This window comes from Leucoraja erinacea, chromosome 39 (assembly GCF_028641065.1).
Source record: "Leucoraja erinacea ecotype New England chromosome 39, Leri_hhj_1, whole genome shotgun sequence".
Lineage (NCBI taxonomy): Eukaryota > Metazoa > Chordata > Chondrichthyes > Rajiformes > Rajidae > Leucoraja > Leucoraja erinaceus.
This window is the reverse complement of record NC_073415.1, coordinates 5,012,773-5,039,049: the sequence shown is the minus strand read 5'-3', so window position 1 is coordinate 5,039,049 and position 26,277 is coordinate 5,012,773. Positions and strand designations below refer to the sequence as shown.

General features: G+C 48.2%; 1 protein-coding gene across 8 annotated transcripts in view; it reads right to left on the bottom strand.

Annotated features, from left to right (window-relative positions):
* LOC129714508 (uncharacterized) overlaps positions 1–24,676 on the bottom strand; it is a 74,385-nt gene extending 49,709 nt beyond the window's left edge. For 3 of the 8 annotated variants that reach the window (XM_055664162.1, XM_055664170.1, XM_055664168.1), the window contains exons 1-8: positions 24,510–24,676; positions 23,415–23,515; positions 21,010–21,172; positions 16,680–16,788; positions 14,852–16,053; positions 11,621–11,711; positions 5,874–9,133; positions 3,107–3,433 (exon numbers count right to left, since the gene is read on the bottom strand). In XM_055664162.1, coding sequence (XP_055520137.1) covers positions 3,107–3,433; positions 5,874–9,133; positions 11,621–11,711; positions 14,852–15,983 — 4,810 coding nt within the window. In that variant the 5' untranslated portion in view covers positions 15,984–16,053; positions 16,680–16,788; positions 21,010–21,172; positions 23,415–23,515; positions 24,510–24,676. The remainder of the gene's footprint in view (positions 1–3,106; positions 3,434–5,873; positions 9,134–11,620; positions 11,712–14,851; positions 16,054–16,679; positions 16,789–21,009; positions 21,173–23,414; positions 23,516–24,509) is intronic. The other 5 variants (XM_055664169.1, XM_055664163.1, XM_055664165.1 and 2 more) reach the window with 5 other exon arrangements.
* Positions 24,677–26,277: the final 1,601 nt, after the last annotated feature.

Here is a 26,277-nt window from a genome sequence, read left to right as displayed (position 1 = left end):
CTTCCGGAGGGACTATAAAACCCGGAAGTGTTGAGTACCTCAGTTAGTCTCTGCAAGATGGGGGAAGTGAGAGGGTCACGTCTCTGAGCTGTGAATAATGCTGAACACATGTCTACTAAACTGTGAGTGTGGTTTTACTGACCTTGAGTGCCCTTAATGTGGTTAGAAAATAAAAATGTGGTTGGTTTGTACTAAAGCACAGCAAATGGTTGGTGGTGGTTGGTTTAAACTAAAGCACAGCAAATGGCTGGTTGTACACAAAAAAGCTGGAGAAACTCAGTGGGTGCAGCAGCATCTATGGAGCGAAGGAAATAGGCAACGTTTCGGGCCGAAACCCTTCTTCAGACCTGGTTGGCTGGTGGTTGTTGGTTTGAACTAAATTCCCGTGTGAACATGGGACCCAACGGGTCCCAATTTATCTAGTCTCTATCATAAAAATGACCCTGGATATTTATAATGGGCAAAGTGGATTGAAAATATGCACGGGTACAAGATTTCTAGTTTAATAAGTTCTGGACTCTAAAACAAACTTGATTTCTATGGATTTTGTGTTTAAGAAGGAACTGCAGACGCTGGAAAATCGAAGGTACACAAAAATGCTGGAGAAACTCAGCGGGTGCAGCAGCATCTATGGAGCGAAGGAAATAGGCAACTTTTCGGGCCAAAACCCTTCTTCAGACTGATGGGGGATGGGGGCGGGGAGAAGAAAGGAAAAAGGAGAAGGAGCCCGAAGGATGAGGGATGGGAGGAGACAGCAAGGACTAACAAAATTGGGAGAATTCAATGTTCATGCCCCCAGGATGCAGACTCCCCAAGCGGAATATGAGGTGCTGTTCCTCCAATTTCCGGTGTTGCTCGCTCTGGCTATGGAGGAGATCCAGGACAGAGAGGTCGGATACGGAGTGGGAGGGGGAGTTGAAGTGCTGAGCCACCGGGAGGTCAGGTTGGTTAATGCGGACTGAGCGGAGGTGTTCGGCGATTTCTATGGAGATACTTTTTAAAATCTTTTGTTAAAGGTCCAGAAAAGAAAAGCCATGCAGGACTTGGAGACCACAAGGAACTGCAGAAATCTGAAGAAGGGTCCCCACCCGATACATTGCTTGACCATTCCCTCAGATTATGCCTGACCCTCTGAGTTACTTGTTAATTTGCAAAGCAAATATTTCAAGAAGTGTCACTTAAAACCTAAGAGTGAGAACCGATTAAGGCAAAACGTGCAGTAGTTATTAGGAACAGAATGCAATAGTGGACTCTGTTCGAAATGGTTGTCAGAAAATTGGATGTGCTCTCAATAGTATTAGTTATTCTCAAGGGGGTGCAGTAATGGAGCGTTGGGATGTTTGATGCATTAAAGAACCCATAGAAAGGTATGTTATGTTTTTATGTACCTCTTATTAGTAGATGAAGTGTGTGCAGTGAGTATCCAGGGAGATGCTGTGATGGCATTTATTTATGATGGAATTTTAATTGGATACTTTCTTGTTGTAATCACATACACCACGCTGATTATTGCTACTTATTTCTGCAAGCCACGCAGAATGCAGATGGCAGGGCGACTGATTTAGACTTCAAAATCCTGACTTAAGCCAGATCTGATGTGTGGTTCTGGGATATCTTAATATACATAATGTAGTCAGTACCACTGCCTTTAAATAAGAACCTAGTATAGATCATTCAGTACTTCAAAATGATCAATGCACAAACCCAATTAATTCAACCAGATGCATTTTTGTAGGATGTGTGGTAATAAATATTTGATTGGCAGTTGTAATTATACACACCAACACGGTTTCAAATCCTGTGAATGCCTGACATCCTGAAGGTAATTAATGCGAATACTCCACTGTTTTTAGCACTATGGTATCTTTCAAAGGATTAGGCATTGTATCCGGGGAGACTTTATACAAAGAGCCTCCAGTCCAGTGCCAGAATCAATCAGATTCCTTAGTAGGTTCTGGGGAAGTGAACAGAAACACTAGAGATAAACCATTGTGTTTCAGGAACTCATTTTGTGTTCATTGTTTTCACTGGGGAAATGCCCTGGTCATTCTCATTCACAGGAGAACAACCCTTTAAGCTTTTCCTTAAAGAGTCGAGAAAGAGGAAACTGTTAATAATAAATATACATGCGTCTAATGATTTTTTGTTACGTGAACTGGAATCTGATAGAGCTGTAATATACATCTCCAAAGCCGAATATATCAATAAGGACAAGGCCCTTGCTTTGACACAGTCCTTGGCTTTTCCCCGGATATAACAGTTAATCAGATTACAGCACAGTTTGGTCAGACAGAGCAGGAAGTCAGTTTATAATCACACCCGGAGCTCGTGAGCACATGGAAGAGTGCCTGTCACACGCCTGCATTTGTAATGTCACATATCCATGCCTGCACTTGTGTGTGCCTGTACATCCGTGTGTATGTGTGTGTTTGTGTGACTCTGTGCATCTACCCGATCTGTTCCCCTCATGATTTTAAACATCCTGTTGTTCCAGTCACTCATCATTCCCTGCGTGAATAAAAACTTGCCCCACACATCTCCTTTGACCCTTAGACCCTAAAGCTATGCCCTCTAGTCGTTGACATTTCCACCCCGAGGTAAAAAAAATTAAAATTCTGACTGCGTAACTTATCCATGCCTCTCATAATTGTATACACTTCTATCAGGTCTCCCCTCAACCTCCGGAAACAATCCAAGTAAGTCTGCCCTCCCACTGTAGCCAAGATCACAATAATAGCAGAGTTAGCAATATTTCACATGGGTTCGAGGGTTAACTGTGCAGCTGGTTCACTCCTGCCATCGGGAAGAAGGTATAAAAGTCGCAAAACCTTGACCACCAGGTGCAGGAACAGCTTCTTCCCAACAACCATCAAACTATTAAACACTACAAACACCAACTAAACTTTGAACCATGAACCGTCTTGGTTGTACTAGTAACTTTGGGATTTTGCTTTGCACTGCACAAGTTATGTTTTAATTTATTTAGTTTTTTTAATTTGTTTATGATGCTCTCTATTGAGTACTGTGCTTATAGACCTGTTATGCTGCTGCAAGTAAGAATGTCATTGTTCTGTTTTTATTGTAATATTAAACACTTTTGACTCACCCTTGTTTCTCGGTGGTGGCGAGTTGCGGTTGGCGGAGGTGAACACTTTCGCTGGCAGATGGGCGTTTGGTGGGTCCGAGCCTGGCCGGTGGCTGGTGTGCCCGCTGGAGGCAGGGTCGGGGCTGGGCTGTCCGTCAGCGAGGGCGGGGGGGACCTGGTCGTGAAGCAGCTCGTTGAGCAGGTCGATGGGAGAGCTGGTGGCGCTCCAGGTCATGACGCCCAGCTCCCGCAGGTGTGCCCGTGCGTGGCTCGACATGCCCGCCCGCGAGTCGAAGCTGGCGCCGCAGAGGTTGCACTTCTCCACAACACCGCCCCGGAACTTCAATGCTGGGGGGGGAAGTGGGAGGAGGGGGGGGGGGGGGAAGTGGGAGGGGGAAGTGGGAGGGGGGAGGGGAAAGTGGGAGGGGGGAGTGGGAGGGGGAAGTGGGAGGGGGAAAGTGGGAGGGAAAGTGGGAGAGGAAAAGTGGGAGAGGGAAAGGGGAGAGGGAAAGTGGGAGAGGGGAGGGGGGGGAGTGGGAGAGTAGAAGGGGGGGAAGTAGGAGAGGGGGAAAGTGGGAGAGAGGGGAGTAGGGGGGGGGGTGGGGAAGTAGGAGGGGGAAAGTGGGGGGATGTGGGGGGGGGGGGGGGGGGGGGGGGGAGTGGGAGGAGGCGGAAATGGGAGGGGGGGGGTGGGGGGGACAAAGTCACCCTTCGTTCCTTCCCCATCGCAGACCGCTCTGCAGACATTCTCAGCCCTCCTGCCAACTTTTCCCAAATCCAACCCAAGTCTTTCCATCCATGGGACAATGCGGTAACCACAACCCCCGAGATCTTTGGACTAAAGCAGTGGTTCCCAACGTGGGGCGTACGCCCCACAGGGAACCACTTTTTGATTTTTAAGGGGGGCAATTGAGCGCGACTGAGGAGGCCTGGGTCCAAATTTTCGATATTTATTTTTTTGGATTTTCCATCAGGTAAACATATGTAGCTTTTGAAGCTTGTTTAAACCAAGGTATTGGCGTTTTAAGCTTCTTCAGCTGAAACGGAGTTCACTTTTTAAATGATAAGAATTATATATCACCACATGGGGGGGGGGGGATCAGGATTTTAGAGGTGATTAGGTGGGGCATGGCCAAAGAAAGGTTGGGAACCACTGGACTAAAGTGTGGGGCAGTGGTGATTGTGCTTGGGGCTGTGCCACACCTTGGCAAGGGTGTGGCGCGCCTGGGGGGGGGGGGGGGGGGGGAAGAACAGGGATGGGGCGCCATGTGTGGGCAGGGAAGTGGCGTGTCAGGGTGTGGCACTGGGGGGCGTGTTGAGGGGGCAGGGGTAGGACGCCACAGCAGCAGGACGGGCGGCGGTGAGGGGGGGGGGGGGGGGGGGGATAGGACAGGCGTAGGGAGGCAGGGGTGGGGCGGCGTGCATACATGGGGGCAGGGATGGGTTGCATGGGGCACATCTGGTGTGACAGGAGAGAGGGAGCATCGCGGGCAGATGGAGGTGATGAGAGGCCATGGGCTAACGTGTTCAGTTCTGGAAACACACCCCAGGAAGGCTAACTCATTCAGAGACTGCTGCGGAGATCGTCTGTAATTATACCCCGATTAGATGACAAGGAGAGATTGCACAACTATCGATCTATTCCCTGGTACTTAGAGAGGATGCCTCGACTGAAGTTTTGAAGATGTTACAGGAATCGGGTAAAGTAAGAAGTCGGTAACTATTTTGACCAGTTGGGTAGTTTTGGACCGAGGGGAAAATTCTTAAAGTCAGACCCTTCAGCAGTGGTGTTGGGGGACTTTGGAAATGCAGACCCAATGGAAGTCTGTAGCAAAAAGCAACAGTAAGGTGGTTAACTGTTCATCCCAGAATTGCGATTGACATATTTTGATTAACCAACAACTGCAAGGAATTTAGAGCTATTTCTCGAAGGGCACTTCATGCCTGGAGAAAACTAAACATCATCAGGAACATTTGAGCTGGAGGGTGGGAATGGGTCAGAATTATGTGCTAAAAACCAACCGGAGCTCTAGCCCAGAGAGGGAACTGAACCTGACACTCCTTAATCCAAAACTACAAGTACAAGTGCTCCTTAAGTACAAAACTACACATGTATTGACACCCTTGGCAGCTGGGTCAGAACCGGTTGAGATGACACTCTGGCCATAGAGTCATACAGCATGGAAACAGGCCCTTCGGCTCTAACCTGCCTATGCCGACCAATGCGGTCCATCTACACTAAATCCCACTTGCCCAAATATGGTCTATATCCCTCTAGAACCTTTCCTATCTTGATTAGTTATGCCCCTGTCCCACTTAGGAAATCTGAACGGAAACCTCTGGAGACTTTGCGCCCCACCCAAGATTTCCGTGCGGTTCCCGGAGGTTGCAGGTGGTTGCCAGAGGTTGCAGATAGTGGAAGCAGGTAGGGAGACTGACAAAAACCTCCGGGAACCGCACGGAAGCCTTGCGTGGGGTGCAAAGTCTCCAGAGGTTTCCGTTCAGGTTTCCTAAGTGGGACAGGGGCATTAGGGTGTCAGGGGTTATGGTGAGAAAGCAGAAGAGTGTGGATGAGAGGGAAAGATAGATCAACCATGATTGAATGGTGGAATAGACTTGATGGGCCGAGTGGCCTAATTCTGCTTATGAACTATCCATGTGCCTGCCCACATGTCTTGTTGTTAGAGAACCTGTCTCAACCCCCTCTTCTGGCAGCTTGTTCCATATACCCACCACCCTCTGTGAGAAACCTCAACCCTTGTCACTGGACCAAAAAGAAAAAGGTTACCTTTCCTCTTCAGCTTCTGTAAAGAGAATTGCTTTTCAATGGCCGTGACTTCTTCTGCACTGACAAAGTGCCGTGTGTTGTAGCTAATGCCAACTCGCTTAAGGTGGCCACGGACATGGTTAGCCAGACCTATCCCGGTGTGGAATTTATCTGGACAGTAAGGACATTCTCTCTCTTCCAGCGGAAACATGCGCAATAAGTTCCTGCTCAACAGATCTTTGGATTTTTTCATCAGGTCGATTGTCAGATCTTCACCAGGGACCTCCCAGAAGAGGCCTCTGTCTACCTGAGCTTCCAGTGAAGAATCCAATTCCCTTTCTTCAGGGAAGGTGTGAGACTGGGAATAACTGCTCAGGGTATCACGCTGCGAGTGGAAGCAGATGGATTCATAACGTGAATGAGTTTTCTTGAGCAGTGAATGGCTGTTAACGAGGTTGTGTTGTGAATGAGGTTCTGATGGTTCATGTGAATGGTTTTCCAGGGATATATGTAGAGGATAGCTGTTGAAGGATTTGCACAGTGATCGGTTTTCTATTAGTTCGTATGAACGGATTTCGATGGACTTGTGTTGTGAATGGCTGTTGCCAGCTATACAACGTGAATGGGTTTCCATGGGTTCAACTTGAGGAATATCGTCCGTAGGTTTGTGAATCGAATGGGTTTCTGTCGGTTCACGTGGAAGACCATTCACAGGTTCATTCTGTGGATGAATGTCCAATGGCTCTGAAGAAGATTCGAAGACATGGTCATCTGAAGTCGATTTGCTGACTGACTGTCTGTCCATGTCTTCAAGCAATATTAAAGGCGTCATCTTCACTAACTGCTGACGTTGGTCGACTGGAAGGTCCAGGGGAAGGTTTATAGTCTCCAGCAACTCCTTTGTGTGCTTCTTCACTGCTCTGGGTCTACAGGAGGCACCAGGCAGTGCTCCCGACTGTCTTCTCTTCTTCGGGTGAAAGCTCCGCGCATTGTCGACGTGTCCCGCTGACTCCGAGACCTTCTGCTCGACTCCCTTCACCTGCGGATCCATCGAAACGCCACAAGTTCTTTCTACTTCCGTGGCGCTGGGCACGGGGACTGGAGGTCCGCAGCTGGTTGCCTGGGCCGGGTGATGGTCAACGATGACTTTCCTGTAGGTTAAGGCATTTCTGAGGTTTGCGACCCCTTCACTTCCCACTTCTAATTCCTTCCACTCCTGGCCTGGAGCGGAATCGGTTGCCAGTTTCTGGGGGTTGTAGCTTTCTTCGGCTAAGGGGAAGAGGGCTGCCCTTGCGGCATCTTGCAAGCCCAGGTACTGGCACAGGTCGGTTGGTGACCCGTACGGTACACTGTGAGGCCGGCTGCCCTTTGCCGTACCCACCAGCGGGTGCATTCTGAACTTGCCGCCCCTGCTCCCCGCAGTCTCCAACATCGCTTTCCTCTTCGCGTCCCCGCGCCACAACGGGTGCTTGGCTTGATACCGACTCGGGCCCTTGGCCGCAGAAGGCAGGGATGCTCTCTCCGGCAAACTGCCGGACGGGAACGTTTGGGGGTTCTCGCACTTGCCCGACTGGCCGGAGCCTTGGCTGGCAGACGGCCAAGCCGATCGGCCCGGCTTCCGCTGGAAGGGGGAGAGTCGGCCAAACTTCACGCAACCTTTCTCCTCTCGCCCAGCTGGCGGGTGCTCCTTGCCCGCCTGCAGGCCGACCGTGGCGGCCAGAGGTGGCGTCCTGGGATTGGGGACACACGGAGTCTTGCGCTCTTGGAGGGAGTGTGGATGGCAGAGTGACCAGTGTTCCTGCAGTTCGCTGGCCGTGGCTGCCTGAGCCTTGCAGAGCTTGCACGGGGGTGGCGCCTGGCGGGCGTGCTTCTTCACGTGGTCCTCAAACCGGGCAGGGGAGTTGGTATCGAACTTACAATGGGGGCACTGCAGCCTGGCACCGCAGCTCTTTGCCCGTGGTTCTGCCAACTCCTGTATGGCCTCCATGAAGCTCGCTCTGCGGGCCTGGTGGAGACCCATGTGGGACCGCAGCAAGGCCGGGTCGCAGAAGGAATGGCCGCACTCCTGGCAGCTGAACGGGCCGAGCCCTCCTGCCGAGCCCTCCGCACTCTGCCCGTCAAAGTGGTCGAGCATGTGCCTGCGCAGGTAGTCCTTGTCTTGGAAGTAGACACTGCACTTGGTGCAGGTGTAGAGGAACGGTTGGCCGGAGGACCCAGTGTGTCTCAGCTCCTCGCCATCTCTCACACTGGCCGACTCTGGCTGGTTGCACTCCCTCTGGCAATCCACCTTCTGCAGCTTACTGGCCTTGTGCCTTTCTGCTGGATCCAATCGTGGCTCCAAAGTTTCTTCTGACCTTGCCGTCTCTCTGGAGGTTGCATCACAGCCGACTTCCAACTCTTGGATCCCCCAGCCGTGCTGCCCACTGCTCCCTTGCTTCTCATTCTCCCTCTGCTGCCATGCCCGTGCTTGGGCTGGTTCAGGAACATCTGAACAAGCGGCCAGCTGCTCTCCATCTCGTCTCTTGCTGGTGGTATTGGTCAAGGAGGCCACCTCTGTTTCTTCCGACCCCTTGGAGATGGTCCTCTCCTCATTCACGGGTGGGCAGAACTTCTGAGATGTAGATGTGCCATCAGAGTCAGAGTCAGAACTTGTTCTCGTTTCTTCTCCTGCCCTTCCCAGGATCTCCGCCCAATGTGTCTTGGCTGCTGATTTAGATACGGTCTTCGCTGAGGCCGAATTGGGAATGGAGTGTCCTCTTGCGGTGGAGACCTGCGGAGAAAAATCACCTGTAGGCGAGTCTGGATCTTCTCCGCTGGGTGGCTTTTCTCTGGAAGGACTAATGCTTGGTTCTCTTTGAACCAGTATAGGTTCCATTAAGGCATCTCCATTTTGACTAGCAGGCCTTCCCTGAGATTTCTCCTCTTCGTTCCCAAACAAAGAAAGTGCCGGCTGAATCGTCCTAGTTTCTCCTTCAGTCGTCTGGCCAACCTGCCCATCTGTATTGCCTGAGATGGACAGGCCTGGAGGGTCAGCAGCAAGGGCCGGACAACGTTTGCTGAGCAGAGGAGCTGAGGCAGCCACTGAAGAATCCAGGCTGTCTTCTGCGGAGATTTCCCCAGTGGGCTGGGAGGGATTTTCCAGACAGCCCTCGGCTGCTGCAGCTGTACGGTCCCAGGACGCAGCTCGACAAAGACTGGGAGTGTAACTGGCCACAGAGGTATTGGCTGGCTCGACACTGCCACCCATGTGCTGCTCACTGAAGCATTCATCCATCCCAGACCTGCACACAGACACAGAGCGACATAGTATTATCATCAGCCAGCGGCAACCCTTGCTTATTTTGTGCCTGTGTCTTCATCAAGGTGACTGATGACTGTGACCTTCATCCCACCGCTCGGTTTGCATCAGGCCCATGGCATCGAGCATGCAACGCTATTGTTCCCGTTCAAAGGGCTCCAACACCCCCCCCCCCCCCCCCCCCCCCCCCATCCATTAATTGTGCCGATGTCTCAAGTCTGTAAAAGGACAACATACTTCCTCCATCAATTACAAATGTTAAGGGAGGTAAAGAACAAGTGTTAGGATTTATACAGGAACACAGAACAATACAGTGCAGCACAAGAGCTGGCCCTTCGGCCCACAATGTTCGTGTTGAACATGACGCCAAGTTAAAACTAATCTCCTTTGTCTGCACGTGATTCATGATGCAAGTCTGATAAAGGATCTCGACCCGAAACATCACTTATCTATACTCTCCAGAGATGCATAACAAGAGGATTCCAGTATAGGAGTAAAGAGGTTCTTCTGCAGTTGTATAGGGCTCTGGTAAGACCACATCTAGAGTATTGTGTACAGTTTTGGTCTCCTAATTTGAGGAAGGACATCCTTGTGATTGAGGCAGTGCAGCGTAGGTTCACGAGATTGATCCCTGGGATGGCGGGACTGTCGTATGAGGAAAGATTGAAAAGACTAGGCGTGTATTCACTGGAGTTTAGAAGGATGAGGGGGATCTTATAGAAACATATAAAATTATAAAAGGATTGGACAAGCTAGATGCAGGAAAAATGTTCCCAATGTTGGGCGAGTCCAGAACCAGGGGCCACAGTCTTGGAATAAAGGGGAGGCCATTTAAGACTGAGGTGTGAAAAAGCTTTTTCACCCAGAGAGTTGTGAATTTATGGAATTCCCTGCCACAGAGGGCAGTGGAGGCCAAGTCACTGGATGGATTTAAGAGAGAGTTAGATAGAGCTCTAGGGGCTGGTGGAGTCAAGGGATATGGGGAGAAGGCAGGCACGGGTTATTGATAGGGGACGATCTGCCATGATTCAATGAATGGCGGTGCTGGCTCGAAGGGCCGAATGGCCTCCTCCTGCACCTATTTTCTATGTTTCTATGCTGCCTGAGTGCTTTAAAGATGGGAACTTGCATTTACATGGAACAGCACGGCACAGGAACAGGCCCTTCAGCCCACAATGTCTATGCCGAACATAATGCCAGATTAAACTAATCTCCTCTGCCTACACTTGATCCATATCCCTGCATATCCATGTGCCTATCTAAATGACTCCTAAATGCCACTTTCGTATCTGCCTCCACCACCACCACCACCCCTACCCTTGGCAGCACGCTTCAGGCAACCAACAATGGAAATATGGAACTCGGGGATAGGAGATGAGTGCGCGGAGGAGGAGAAAGGAGCAGAGAGGCAACGGTGGTGAGATCTCACCAGCTGATCAAAATCATCCTGTTACCCATGAATGTCATCCTCACTATCATCATCACCACCCACTCTGTACCTGCGATGCTGCTACAAGCCAGATTTTGATTTGAGGACACAAGGTGATGGAATAACTCAGCGTGCCAGGCAGCATGTCCGGAGAACAGGTTCTCTAGAGTTGCTGCCTGACCCAGTGATTCAATTATACTTTACAGTCACACGTACCTAGGTTTATGCCTGCTGAGTTATTTAAATCAAATTCCTCGTATGTTGCAAAACATACTTGGCTAATATGTGAAGTTTCGGGTCTGAAGAAGGGTCTCGACCCGAAACGTCACCTATTCCTTCGCTCCATAGATGCTGCCTCACCCGCTGAGTTTCTCCAGCATTTTTGTCTACCTTCGATTTTTCCTGCATCTGCAGTTCTTTATTAAATACTTGGCTAATAAAGTGTGATTATGATTATGGTTATTCCAGCACTTTGTGTCTTTTTGTGTAAATCAGCATCTGCAGTCCAATGTTTCTACAAGATCTTTCTTACAACTGTGCTCTTCACCATACTTGTGCAGATGACAATATACACCGATTGACTTCCCTTCACTCAGCACCTTACTAGCCTCTAGTCTGGCATCAGAAGGTAGCTCATTTACTAAATTATGACCCAATAGGGAAAGTTCAACAAGCAAGTTCTAGATCAGTGGTTCCCAACTTTTTTTAGCTCATGGCCCTCTTGGGATCTTTTAATTTTTCTGTGGCCCCCCCTGACATTATTAGCGGAAAAAAAGTACTTCAATATTATAATACCTTCCATAAAAATATCAGTGTCTATTAATTGCACATATATTCTCTTTTATTCTATTCCACAAACATCAAAAATATTTCAACTACATAGATTTAAATTTATTAGAACTGAAATTTGGGAGGCAACAGGGTGGTAGGTCTGTGGCCTCATTCATTGAACCTGTGGCCCCCAAAAATGTTCGGTGGCCCCCCCTGAAATTTTCCATGGCCCCAGGTTGGGAATCACTGTTCTAGATGATTCGTACTTACCCACTCGTCTCCTTGTCCCGCGAGATGCTGAGGTAATGGAGGTAGTGAACAGTCGTAGTTTCATCACTCTCTGGAGATCGCTTCATTTCTGCTGGAAGAAATTCAGTCGCTTTGATACAATATTTTCTTTCTTCCCGCCAGCCCCCCCCCCCCCCCCCCAATCTCAATCGGTTACATTCAGTGGAGCAGCTGGGATAGCGCAGTGCACTAAATCCAATCTGGTAGAACAGTGGTTCCCAACGTGGGGCGTACGCCCAACAGGGGGGGAATTTGATTTTTAAGGGGGGCAATTGAGCGCGACTGAGGAGGTCTGGGTCCAAATTTTCGATTTTTATTTTTTTGGATTTTCCATCAGGTAAACATATGTAGTTTATGTTTCAGATGTTATTTTGAGTAAATAATTTTTTGGGGGTAAAAAAGGTCTTTATTGTGTAGTTATTACATAATCACCACAATGTTCTTTTGAAGCTTGTTTAAACCAAGGTATTGGCGTTTTAAGCTTCTTCAGCTGAAACGGAGTTCACTTTTTAAATGATAAGAATTGTATATTACCACATGGGGGGGGCATCAGGATTTTAGAGGTGATTAGGTGGGGCATGGCCAAAAAAAGGTTGGGAACCACTGTGGTAGAACATAGAATAAAGTGCAGAAGATAGGCACAAGGTGCTGGAGTAACTCAGCGGGCACCTCTGGAGGGCATGGTTAGGTGACGATTTGGGTCGGGACCCTTCTTCAGACTAAAAGTAGAGGGAGAAAGAAGGAAGGTCCAAGACAGCTCACAAGAGGTGCAAGGAATAGTGATCCTGACTCAAGGAGGGTTCCCAGAGGTTCAGTCTAAGAGGCGTAATTTGGAGAAGGGTTTTAGGGCGAGGAGGGAAGATTTGGAATCGGAGTGGGCGGCAGAGTTGAGTAGCACTGCGCCAAAAACCGGGGTTCAATCCACAGCCTTCTGCGGCATTAAATTCCACAGATTCACCACCCTCTGACTAAAGACATTTCTCCTCATCTCCTTCCTAAATGAACGCCCTTTAATTCTATGGCTATGACCTCTAGTCCTAGACTCTCCCACCAGTGGAAACATTCTCTCCACATCCACTCTAACCAAGCCTTTCACTATTCTGTATGTTTCAATTAGGTCCCCCTTCGTTCTTCTAAACTCCAGCGAGTGCAGGCCCAGTGCCGACAAACGCTCATCATAGGTGAACCTACTCATTCCTGGGATCATTCTTGTAAACCTCCTCTGGATCCTCTCGAGAACCAGCACATCCTTCCTCAGATATGGTGTTCAAACTTTTAAAGATACAAAGTGCTGGAGTAACTCAGCGGGTCAGACAGCATCTCTCGAAAATACGGAGAGGCAAAATTTCGGGTTGAGATCCTTCTTAGGACCTGAAATGTCACCTATCCAGGTTCTCCAGAGATGCTGTCTGACCCGCTGTGTTACTCCAGCACTCTGTGTCTTTTTTTTTGTACCCTCTGTCATTACGCACAGACTGAAGAAGGGTGCCGACCCAAAATGTCACCTCTCCCTTTTCCCCAGAGAGCCACAAAGTTACTCCAGCATTTTGTGTCTGTCTTTTGTGAAAATGAATGAGTTGGCCAGAATGAATTGGGAAATTTCTTTGAAAGACAGGACATTGGAAAGGCAGTAGCTAACAGTTAAAGAACAAATGCAGGAGCTGCAACATTTTTGTATTGCTCTGTGGAGTGAAAAGAGAAACAATTCAATGATGCTCAACAGAAAATGTTAAGGATTTTATTAAATCCAAAGGGGATCTCAACCAACCACCTTTTGTCAATTAGCCTAAATCGCTCCAATCTGCTAAAGGCCCCAGCAGGCACATCTCCTCTTATTTATTCTGCCACAAACCTTTGTTATTGTGCATCCTGGTTTAATAACAACATCGAACAGTACAGCAAATACCGCGACGCCCTGTGTCTCCCTTTCAAGGGAGATGCTAAAAATGCATTTCGTTGTCTTTGTACTGTACACTGACAATGACAATAAATTGAATCATTTCATTTTTTCATTTCATTTCATTTCAAATGAACTGCCGGGGGCTCCAACATCAAGACCCGGAACGCGGCCTTGAATCGCCCGGCGCGGCTTTAATGGCCGCGGGACTTATTCACCATCGCCCGCTTTGGGGGCTTTGACTCTGACATTGGGAGGAGAATGAGGAGTACAGGGGAGAGATAAGACTTTGCCTTTCATCACAGTGAGGAGAGTCACTGTGTTTAAGAAGAAGAAGGGTTTTGGCCCGAAACGTTGCCCATTTCCTTCGCTCCATAGATGCTGCTGCACCCGCTGAGTTTCTCCAGCATTTTTGTGGAGATTCACTGTGATGGATGTTTGTGTAAATTGTGTTGTGTCTTGGTACTTTTTCTTGAGTGTACGACTGCAGAAACCAAATTTTGTTTGAATCTCAATGAGGTTCAAATGACAACAAATAAATTGTATCATTGTAGAGTGAACATGCAAGTTCCACAAGATCAAGAATGGGTGTCAAGGGTTACGGGGAGAAACAGGAAAATGGGATTAGGAGGCAGAGATCAGCCATGAGTGAATATAGTAGACTCAAATGGCCGAATGGCCTAATTCTACTCCTATAACTTGGGAACTTGTCAGGATCGAACCAGGTTCTCAGGTGCTGTGAGGCTGAACCTCTACTTGCTGTGCCACCGTACCACCGCAAGACACAAAATTACATCAAATTCAAAAAATAAAATGCTGATGCTGGAATTCTGAAACAAAAGCAGAAAATGTTGGGAAAACGCAGCTGTTCAGGCAGCATCTGTGGAAACAGTCAAGAGGGGAAACAAAGAACTGCAGATGCTGGTTAATATAGAAAAGAACACAAAGTGCTTGAGTAGCTCAGCGGGTCAGAGCCTGAAAGAGGGTCTCGACCCAAAACATCATCTATCCATGTTCTCCAGAGATGCTGCCTGGCCTGCCGAGTTACTCCAGCACTTTGTGTCCAAGAGTCAAGTGTTTTTATTTGTTCGAAGATAGACGCAAAAAGCTGGTGTAACTCAGCGGGACAGGCAGCATCTCTGGAGAGAAGGAATGGGTGATGTTTTGGGTCGGGACCCTTGTTTGAAAACAGAATAAGGAAATCCTAATTTGCAGCAGGTTAACAGCTATCAATGTTGTGGATCTGTGACCCTCCATCAGAGATGAAGCATTATCTCTTTTTGTTTTAAATTCTGCACTGGGTCTCTCTGACTTACCTGCTGTATTCTCGCTTGTCAGAGCTTGTTCTGTCCGATGAGCCTCTTTCACTGGCAATTCTTGCTCTTGGGATGCCATGGCTGTTGTTTTGGAGCTGCCTTCGTTCCTGAAGGGCGTATCAAGAGAAGAACTCTCCGCGCTACTTTGATGCTCAAGCGGTTCCATTGCGAGCTGGGTTTCAGGCCAGGAGCAGAGAGCACTGGTCGCCTCTCCGACGGCTTCACTTGACATCACCGCATCTCCCTTGCCTCCATTGACGGGACTTTGATGGAAGCACTCCATGCCGCCGTCATCTCTCGCACAGGCAACTTCAAACTCATAGGACATCGGGTCGACCGAAGTGCTTATATCTTCTTCCGTCTCACAAGACACATCAAAGCTGTAGGAAACCGGATCCAAAGAGGTATACTGCACTTCCTCCCCGCACGTCACATCGTACTCATAGGACATCTGGTCGAGTGCGGTGTACTGGTTCCCATCGCGGTCACAGGACAAATCAAACCCGTACAACATCCCATCCTCGGACGGGCCACGGACCGAGCTTAGCGTGTGCATATCCTGCTCCTCGTGCATGTAAGTCGTCAGCAATCCCTTACCTCCTACTTCGGAAAGGTTCAGATTTATTCCATCCAAGATATTCTCTGGCAGGCAAGTGTTGAAAGAACTTGGCTGGCTGCAACGGTTAGGAGCAGCCATCAAGTTCTCCGTCAGCAGTGGATGTGTTGGAGCAGGTCCAAGCTTGGCTCCCACTGGTCTTGGATCAGATTGAATCGGTTCCTTTTGGACTTGCGGTTCTAACGGACTCGCTGGCTTGTAGCTGGGGGGGTCCGGGAACTGACTGTCAAACTCCACCCCGTGTCTCGAGCCCGCGAGTGTCCTCAGCTGCGGTGGGATCCCATCAAGGGATTGCTCATGCTCTAGAAGACAGGTGGTCCCAGCACTGACCCCCTCCATGCCACTCAGGTGCAAACTGGTGTTTTCCTCCCCTCCTGAACTCTGTGGAGGTCTGGCATGGACCACTTGTTCTCCACATAGGTTCAGCACATCATCAGGGCTACAAAATCCCTTGTTGATGTTGGTCTGCAGCTCTTCATCCCATTGTATTAGGTCCTGATGATTGCTTTTCTCCATTGAACTGATGGGACAATGGAGTACTATTGTAAACCGGCATATAATTTTATGACCAGGAATCTTCTTTTAACTGGAAGACAAGAAGTTTATAATAAAATTAATTTCAAATCCAATAACCACATGTTTTATTCACCAAATTCAATCCCATCAGCATCTTACCCAATCTTCACAATGTATAGATTCCAATCTAATTGGAAATTAATTACCAATCAATCAATAGACTATCAGTCTATTACCAGGGGACACAAGGAACTGCAGATGCTAGCAAAACACAAAGTGCTGGAGGAACTCAGTGGGACAGGCAGCATCTGCGGAGGGAATGGACAATTAATATTTCAGGTCGGGACCCTTCTTCAGACTGTTTGCAATGGGGGAAGAAAGCTGGAAAGGGGAGGTGGGGTGGGACAAAGTTTTGAACACGATCGGTAGATACAGGTGAGGGGGTAGTTTTAATTGCAGATGTGTGGAGCAGGTGAGAAAGATGTGAGGGGTAAAGGAGACTAAATGGCGTCAGGTAAGGAGAGAATTGGAGGAGTGAAATGTAAAGCTAGTGGGAGGGGAAAGAGGGGGGTGATAAAAGGTCAGCGAGGGATTTTGGGATGGGAGATGAGTATGAAGGAAGGTAAAGAAGCAGGGTGACTGGAGAAGTGGGAGATTACTCATCTTTAGCAATCTCTATACAGTTTTGTGACTTACACTTCTGTCCTTTTCCCAGTTATGCTTAGTCAGGAGTCAACCAGTATTTGATGGTCGTATGTACTGGCAATGGAGTAATGAAATTCTTACTTGTTGCAGCTTAGCAGGCCTGTTAATGCAACAACACACAAATATATAATGATCAATAAATTAATAACAGTAAAACCTGGTAACCACAATAATACAAAGGGCAGCACTGTTCCTACTGGATTTTCTTCTCGTTTAGTTTTGCTTTTTCTTCTTTGGTTGCGATAAAGACCTTGGCCTTTAATGCAGTAGTACTGTGGTTGTCAATTCATCAAAACTATTGTTTATGATGCATTTTCTGGGTGTATTGTGTTGCAGGCCAGTTATGGTGCAGCAGGTAAGGATGTTGTTGCTTCATATGACAATTAAACACTCTTGACTCTTGTTTGCAAATGAATGTTGATGAGCTAGTAGTAAACCTGCTCTCCTCTTTAAAACTTTGGTTGGATAGGTAGATAGAGTGGTAGAGGCAAGATAGACACAAAACACTGGAGTTACTCGACGTTTCAGGTCGAGACACTTCCTCAGACTGATAAATACTCAGAGTGGCAGAGAGCTGTATGGATATGCTTGACATCATTGAGTGGAGCACTGAGTATAAAGGGCCTGTCTCACTTGCCGCTTTTTTCGGCGACTGCCGGCATCATATCAGTGTCGCCAAAAGATTTAGAACATTTCAAAATCCAGCAGCGGCAAAAGAAATGTTTGCCACGCTTGAAAAAACACTGCGCGTTAATACTTCATCAAGCCGAAAATTTTACAGTGACCTGATATGTCAGTCAATGATGCCAGCATTCGCCGAAAAAATCGCCAAGTGGGACAGGCCCTTAAGAGTCAGGAAGTCATCCTGCAGCTCTATAAAGCTTTGGTTAGGCTTTAGTTGGAGTATTGCATGCCATTCTGGTCACCTCTTTACAGGAAAGATTGGAGGTTTCGGAGAAGAGATTTACCACATTGCTGCCTGGATTAGCTATCAGGAGAGGTTGAACAGACTTGGATTGTTGTAAATGGAGCCACAGAGGTTAAGGGGAGACCTGATGGAAGTATATAAAAATATGTGAGGCGTATTGATAGGGTAGACAGTCAGAACCTTTTTCCCCCCCAGGGTGGAAATGTCAAAGACCAAAAGCCTTAGCTTTAAGGAGAGAAGAGTGGTGTTCAAAACAGATATGTGGGGCAAATTGTGTTAGAACAGAGGTTGGTGGGTGCCTGGAACGTACTGCCAGGGGTGGTGGTGGAAGCAGATACAATAGAGGCATTAAAGAGCGTTTTAGATAGGCACCTAAAAATGCAGGGAATGGAGGAATGCGGGCCGAGAATATTGGTTTTTGGCATCATGTTTGGCACAGACATTGTGGGCAGAAGGGCATGTTCCTATACTGTACTGTTCTATGCTTAACCAGTGCTATATAAATGGAACCCAATTTAACCCGCAGACATTTGGAGAGGGAGATTTCACTCATAGGTCCAGAAGCAAAAATTAATTCCAAATCCCTTCATATTTTCCTCCGTTAATTAGCACTTCCATGCCTCCAGCTCCATTGGAACAAACCCACAAAGGAACACCATGCCTCATTAAACCCAACATCTTTACACCTTTGCTTAATTAACCTTTAACACGTAACTGTAAATAGAGCACAGTGTGAGGCCCTGTGGGATATGATCTTTTTGCCAGATGTCAGACTGGTCATAACTCACTCACGGCAAGAGAACGTCATTTTATTGGGCAACTTTGCCCATATCCGAGGCAGATTAGCAGTTATCGACCAGTTCGCACTGATTAGAGCAATTGGCTGGGACACTCTAGTAAATCAATTGTTTCGAGCTGTGTGTGCATTTCTTTCAAATTATAAGCACTACACAATCGTGGTATTGGTTTATTATTGTCATATGAACTGAGACGCAGCAGGAAAACTTTTTGGTTTGACAGAGTCAAACTGCCGAGGCCAGGACGGAGTCAGAACGCTGGATCTGTGAGGCATAGGGCGGCATGGTGGTGTAACGGTAGAGTCGCTGCCTTACAGCGCTTGCAGCGCCGGTGACCCGGGTTCCATCCCGACTACGGGTGCTGTCTGTAGGGAGTTTGTAGGTTCTCCCCATGGCCTGCGTGGGTTTTCTCTGAGATCTTCGGTTTCCTCCCACACTCCAAAGACATACAGATATGCAGTTCAATTGGCTTGGTAAATGTAAAAATTGCCCATAGAGTGTGTAGGATAGTGTTAATATGCGGGGATCGCTGGTCGGTGCGGACCTGGTGGGCCTGTTTCCGTGCAAGTTTAAACTAAATTAAAGTCATAGAAAGATACAGCATGGAAACAGGCTCTTCAGCCCACCAAATCCATGCTGATAATCAGAGACTAAATTAGTTTAAAGATACAGCATGGAAACAGGCCCTTCAGCCCACCGAGTCCATGCCGACCATTGATCACCCGATGATACTAGTTCTATGTTATCCCACTTTCGCATCCACTCCCTACATACGAGGGGCAATTTTCCGAGGGCAAGTCTTTGGGATGTGGGAGAAACTGGAGTAACAAAAGGAAACCCATATGGTCACAGGGAGAACGTGCAAACTCCACACTGACAGCACGAGAGGTCAGGATCGAACTGAGATCTCTGTAGCAGTGAGGCAGTGGCTCTACCTGCTGAGCCACGTCACATACCAGGCCAGAAATGGGTCAACTAACAGGCGCGAGGCTAGATCTCTTCTGCAGAGAAGGATATGGGCAGCACAGCGGCACAGTTGCAACAGCTGCTGCCTCACAGATCCAGCGTCCCGACTCCATCCTGACCTCGGCTGCTGTCTGCGTGGAGTCTGCACGTTCTCTCTGTGACTCCGCAAGTTTCCTCCGCGTGCTCCTGTTTCCGCTCACATCCCAAAGACTTGCGGGTTTGTAAGTTAATTAGCCTCTGTAGATTGTTCCTGATGGGAGGTAATTGCCAGACCCTGGGAGGGTGCGGAGATGGTGGGAAACTTGGCAGGAATAAGGTGGTATTTGTGTGGTGCAAATAGGTGCTTGACTCTCCATTCTCTACATCTCCATGAGTCGATCCAAACACCTCTTCAACCTCACTATTGTATCTACCTCCACCATCACCCCTGGCAGCGTTACAGGCACTCATCACACTGTGTAAAGAAAACCTTGCCTCCCATTCATGTCCTTTGTGTTTTGTTACTGAAATAAATAAATAGCAGGCCAGGGTTGTGGGAGGATGCAGATTAATACATTCACTGATACCTCCGCGAGCTCTTTCCAAACCAGCATTAATGAGCCAGATGGGCAAGCACACCAACGTACAGTTAGGGATTTGTGTTTTGCCCTGTGATTCATTCACATAATGTATCCAAATGCTTGGCATGTTTCAACATGGAGCATCTTTGCAACAGAACGGTGAATGCAGAGCAGATGTAATTGGAGCTTGATTAATGCATGAACATTTCGGATTTTTATTTTCAGCCAATGCCCCAAATTGAAAGTTTGATGGTGTATTTTTCCCTCTGCAGCTCATAGATGCTTTCGTACAGTAAGCAGCCAACTCCTCCACTTTTTTTTGGAAGTTTAAAGCGGTTCGGTATGTCGCCGATTACTCGAACAAACTGCTAAAAATGCGTTGTAGAAAGTAATGAAAAATGAACTGCAGATGCTGGTTTATACCGAAGGTAACACTCAAAATGCTGGAATACCATGCCGGGTCAGCAGCATATCTGGAGAAAATGCAGAGAAAACATAGGGTGATCCGTTGCGAGGCCACTGAGAACAAAGGGGACCATTGGGGCCTAAATGGAATGGTTTGTCAAGGGCCAGTCCCACTTACGCAAATTTTTCGGCGACTGCCAACACCCGTCATAGGTTGTTACAGGTCGCCGAAAATGTTCAACATGTTGATAATCGAGCGGCAACCAGAACAAGGTACGACTCTTTGGGCGGCTACTCGCTACCATACAGGCTTCATCCCGACATGCTGCCAGGGTGTCGCCTGTATGGTCGTGAGTAGTCTCCATGTCACCCAAAGAGTCTTTCTGGTCACCGCTGAATGTTGAAAATTTTCGGAGACCTATGACGGGTGCCGGCACTTGTCGAAAAATCTTGTAAGTGGGACAGGCCCTTAACTTTGTCGGCGGCCTATCTGTGGCCACTCTTTGCATACCTGTATATGCAAAACAAAGGGTCCTACTGTGACATGGCACATGTGATTATCGTTCATTCAGAATGAACTTGAACTTGAGCTAATATATATATTTTTTTTTAAAAATATTGAATCTCTGCAGAATCCCTCGGAAAATAGTAAAGGGATATCTGACCTGTCACTGCGTGGTTGAGGAAGGCAGGGTTTTATGAGTGGTGAATATCATGGCCAACGGTCTAGTCTTAGCTGGGGGGACTCTCCACCACAGTCATCTTCACTGCTGAATGTATCTGTGATAACATCCAAATAAAATCGGTGCTGGTTACAGGAAGGTTACCCTTCAAGAAACACAAAACAGAGTTAACATGTAGCTAGTCCTCAACAGGCATTGTCCTGCAATCATTTTCAATACCAAAGACAACATTGTTCCCAGATTACTCCTTGCTCCTTTTACAGAACTTAGATCGGTGCAGGAAGTAGAAACAAAGAACTGCAGATGCTTGTTACAAGAGAAAAAGGACACAAAGTACTGGAATAGCTCAGAGGGTCAGGCAGCATCCCCAGAGTCTGAAGAAAAGTCCCGACCCGAAACGTAATCTATCCACATTCTACAGGGGTGCTGTCTGACCTGCTGAGTTATTCCAGTTCTTTGTGCTGTTTTTTAATAGAACAGTATAGCACAGGAACAGGCCCTTCAGCCCACAATGTCCGTGCTGAATATTATGCCAAGTTAAAGTAATCTCCTCTGCCTGCGTGTGATCCATGTGCCTATCCAAAAGCCTCTAAAACGTTACTATTGTATCGACCTCCACCACCACCCCTGGCAGTACATTCCAGACCCTCATCTCTGTGTATAAAAGCCTTCCCTTGCTCATCTTCTTTAAACTTTGCCCCTCTCACCTTAGAGTTATGCTATTAGTGGGAGAGTCTAGGACAAGAGGCCAGAGCCTCAGAATAGAAGAACGTAATTTGGTCAGATGGTGATTAATCTGTGGAATTCATTGCCACAGACGGCTGTGGAGGCTGTCAATGGATATTTTTAAGGCGGAGATTGTCAGATTCTTGATTAGTACGGGCGTCGGAGGTTATGAGGCGCAGATAGGAGAATGGGGTTGAGAGGGAAAAATCGATCAGCCATGATTGCGTGGTGGAATAGACTTGATGGGCCGAATGGCCTAATTCTGCTCCAAGAACGTTTGAACATGACATTGTAGAGAAAACAAACCAAGTTCTTCCAACCTCTTATTTCTAACACCCTCTAATCCAAGCATCATTCTGGTAAACCTCCTCTGCATTCTTTTCAAAGCCTCCACATCCCTCCTTTAATGGGGCGACCAGAACTGCCACAACACTCCAAATGTGGTCTAACCAAAGTCTTCCTTTGTGCTCACATTATTAACATGATGTTGCCACAGTTTCTAGCTCTGGAGGAGAGTTTCACAGCTCCACAGCTCTCAGTGAAGAGGATTCTATTCCCTAACAGCTTCAGTCTCCTATTTTTAAAGTAGACACAAGAAACGGCAGATGTTGGTTTACCAAAAAAGACACAAAGTGCTGGAGTAACTCAACGGGTTAGGCAACATATCTGGACAACATGGATTGGTGATGTTTCAAATCTGAAAAAGGGTCCCAACCCAAAAAATCACCTGCCCATGCTCTCCAGAGATACTGTCTGATCCACCGAGAATACATCACCTGTGGTGGTGGTGGAAGCAGATACGATAGTGGTGTTTAAGAGGTTTTTAGAAAGGCACATTGAAGCGCAGGGAATAGAGGGATATGGATTATGTCCAGGCAGATGAGATCAGTTCAGCTAGACATCATGTTCAACATAAACATTGCGGGCCGAAGGGCCTGTTCCTGTGTTGTACTATTCTATGTTCATATAGTTCTCAACATTGCAGTGTATCAGTTCAACAGACAAAGCCCAGTGTCCACAATGGGGTAGATGTGAACCGGACAGTACTAGTTTATGGAAGGGCCATTCAGTAGCCTGATAAAGGTGGCACAGCAGTAGAGTTGCTGCCTTGCAGTGCCAGGGAACGGGTTAAATCCTGACTATGGGTGCTGTCTGTACGGAGTTTGTACAGTCTCCGTGACCGTGTGGGTTTTCACGGGGTGCTTCGGTTTACCCCTACACTCCAAAGACATGCAGGTTTGTGGGTTGATTGGCTTCTGTAAATTGTCCCTAGTGTCTGGGATAGAACTAGTGTGTGGGCCATCGTTGATCGGCATAGGCTCGGTGGGCCTGTTTCCACGCTGCATCTCCAAAACTAAAACTAAACTGAGGGCAATAAGCTGTTCCTGAGTCTGGTGGTGTGTGCTTTCAAGCTTCTGCACCTTCTGTAGGACAGGAGTAATAACAGTAAACTAATCTGAGTGTGAAAGCATCTCTGGAGAAAATGGATAGGTGACGTTTCAGGTTGTGACCTTTCTTCAGAGTCAAAACGTCACCTATCCATTTTCTCCAGAGATGCTGCCTGACCAACTGAGTTACTCAGCATTTTGTGTCTGGCTTTGGTATAAACCAGCAGTTCCTTCTTATTACATTGAGTCTGAAAGATTTAATTAGAAATTTACCTTAGCAGTTGAGCTGTGCATTTTGTATTGTGTAGTGCAACAGAAGTATGTTCAAAGAACAATTCATCATCGAAAGAGTCCTGAGCAACACCACAGGAGATCTGTCGTAAAACATACAAAAATAGTTGTTTCATATAACATACAGAAATAGCACAGTTGCCCACAGATACCGACAGATCCGCCCTGAGGTGAACTTTATGTAATCCTCTCTTGCTCTTCTCTTTGAGGCAATAGTGAATGGGTGGACAAGTGCGCAGCAGTAAATCAAAATCAAAATCAAACCAAAACCTGCACTTCTCCCAACAGTGACACCAGCACAATTTTGGCACTGTCTTTAAGAGTGAGAACACTACACAATTACCCTGGCTGGTAAGCCCAAAATTATGGCTCCAATCATCACCCTAAATGGCAGCCAATACCTCAATACAAAACTAAAATAGCATACTGTTTCCTTTACATCATACATAAACTATGCTTCACTCTCTTATTCATTTAACAGATATGCACACAGTGGTTAAAACTGGAACAGTTGCAGAATGACATTCCGTGGTGCTAACAATCCTCTGTTGTACAGGTGACTGAATAGAAACATTTCATGACAAAATTATATAGTGATCAATTTAATTTAACCACAAGGCGACTGATCATTTAGGTTGCAACTTCAAGGTCTGTCCGTGCAGGGGGAAGGGGGACAGCAACGAGACAATGCAACGAGCAAACACTCATTCACACATTTAGCTCTGAGAACAGCGCTCAGCTGTGAATCCACCCCTCCCTTCCATCACATCACAATAGACACCTTGCCCTTGGAAGACACAATAACACCATCCATAGGCTGGATGGGGAACATTTTTTTTCTGACAGGACCCACTTTGCAGCAAGCTGCACAGTCAACCAAGTACAATAATCCACACTGACACCATGCAATGCTCCAAACATTCATTTCTAAATACAGCTGAAAGTTTACAGTCAAGGCATGGAAGTGCAGCCCAGTGCAATGTCACTGTACAATGAAACGCACTCCAATGTCAATATGCACTTTTGCATTCAAGACAATCAGATTCCACTTTGTTTGGAAATTGAAAGAACACATACAGGGGTTTGGAGGAAGATGGGTCTTTGCAGCTGTGCTCCCTCAGGCTGCACTCTCTCCTTGGTGGGTCCCTGTGGTGAGTGCCTGCTGGAGACTGCAGCCCCCTGCAACCAGCTCAGTGCAGCTCCATTGCAACCTCAGCCAAGTGGCATCCATTACTGCCTGGGAATCCCAGGCTCAGCCCCAGCGCGCCCGCCGGACGTCCCGCCCCCGCGCCCCTCCCATTGGCCGCCCCGCCGTCCATCAGCCGCCGGGCCCGCCTCCCCGCCGCGTCCATTGGCCGCCAGCGCCGCGGGGGGCGGGGTCCCCGGAGGGGCAGCGCCGTCTCCCATTGGCCGGGCCGGCTGCCAGTCACCCGACCCGACCCCCCACCCACTTCCGCTCAGCGCGCAATGGCAGCGGGAGATGGAGAGGGAGAGAGTGTGAGAGAGAGATAGAGAAAGAGAGAGGGAGGGAGGGTGGAATGAGAGCGAGAGAGAAAGTGTGAGAGGGAGAGGGAGATAGAGAGAGAGAGAGAGAGGGAGAGAGAGAGAGAGAGGAGAGAGAGAGAGGGAGAGGGGAGAGAGAGAGTGAGAGAGAGAGGAGAGGGAGAGAGAGAGAATGAGGAGGGGGAGAGAGGAGAGAGAGGGAGAGAGGGAGAGAGAGAGAGAGAGGGAGAGAGAGAGAGAGGGAGAGAGAGACGGAGAGAGAGAGGGGGAGAGAGGGAAGGAGGGGGAGAGAGAGAGAGAGGGAGAGAGAGAGAGAGAGAGAGAGAGAGAGAGAGAGAGAGAGAGAGAGAGGGAGAGAGAGGTGAGAGAGAGAGAGAGAGTGTGTGAGAGAGGGAGAGAGAGGATTGATGGAGGGAGAGGGAGGGGGGGGGGGGGAGTGAGGAGAGAGAGAGAGGAGAGAGTGTGTGTATATAGAGAGGGAGAGAGAGGGAGAGAGAGAGAGAGAGGGAGAGAGAGAGAGAGAGAGAGAGAGAGAGGAGAGATGGAGAGAGTGTGGGAGAGAGAGAGGGAGAGAGGGAGAGAGAGAGAGAGAGAGAGAGAGAGAGAGAGAGAGAGAGTGAGAGGGAGAGAGAGAGAGAGAGAGAGAGAGAGAGAGAGAGAGAGAGAGAGAGTGAGAGAGAGAGAGAGAGAGAGAGAGAGAGAGGGAGGGAGAGGGAGGGAGGGAGAGAGGGAGAGAGTGTGAGAGAGAGAGGGAGAGAGAGAGAGAGATGGAGAGAGATACAGAGTGAATATGGAGAGAGTGTGTGATGGAGGGAGAGAGAGAGAGGTGGAGAGAGGGTGTGAGAGAGTGAAGGAGAGGAGAGTATGTGAGAGAGAGAGTGTGATGGAGGGGAGAGATGGAGAGAGAGAGAGAGAGTGAAGGTGAGAGAGGAGAGATGGAGAGAGTGTGTGATGGTGTGAGTGTATGTGTGAGAGAGAGAGAGTGTGAGAGTGTGAGAGAGAGTGTGTGAGAGAGAGAGAGAGTGAGGGGGGGAGAGGAGGAGAGAGAGTGAGAGGGAGAGAGAGAGAGAGAGAGAGAGACAGGGAGAGAGATGGGAGAGAGAGAGAGAGAGAGGAGAGAGTGTGAGAGAGAGTGGTGATGGTGTCAGGCGAGAGATGGGAGAGAGTGTTGTTTGAGAGGGGAGATGAAGAAAGAGAGAGGGAAAGAGAGAGAGGGGGAGGGAGAGTGCGAGGGAGAGGGAAGGAAAGGGGATGGGAGAGTGAGAGGTGAGGGATTAGGGGAGAGAACTTGGGGTGAGAGAGAGAGTAAGGGGTTAGGGGAGAATGAGGGTGTAAGGGGCGA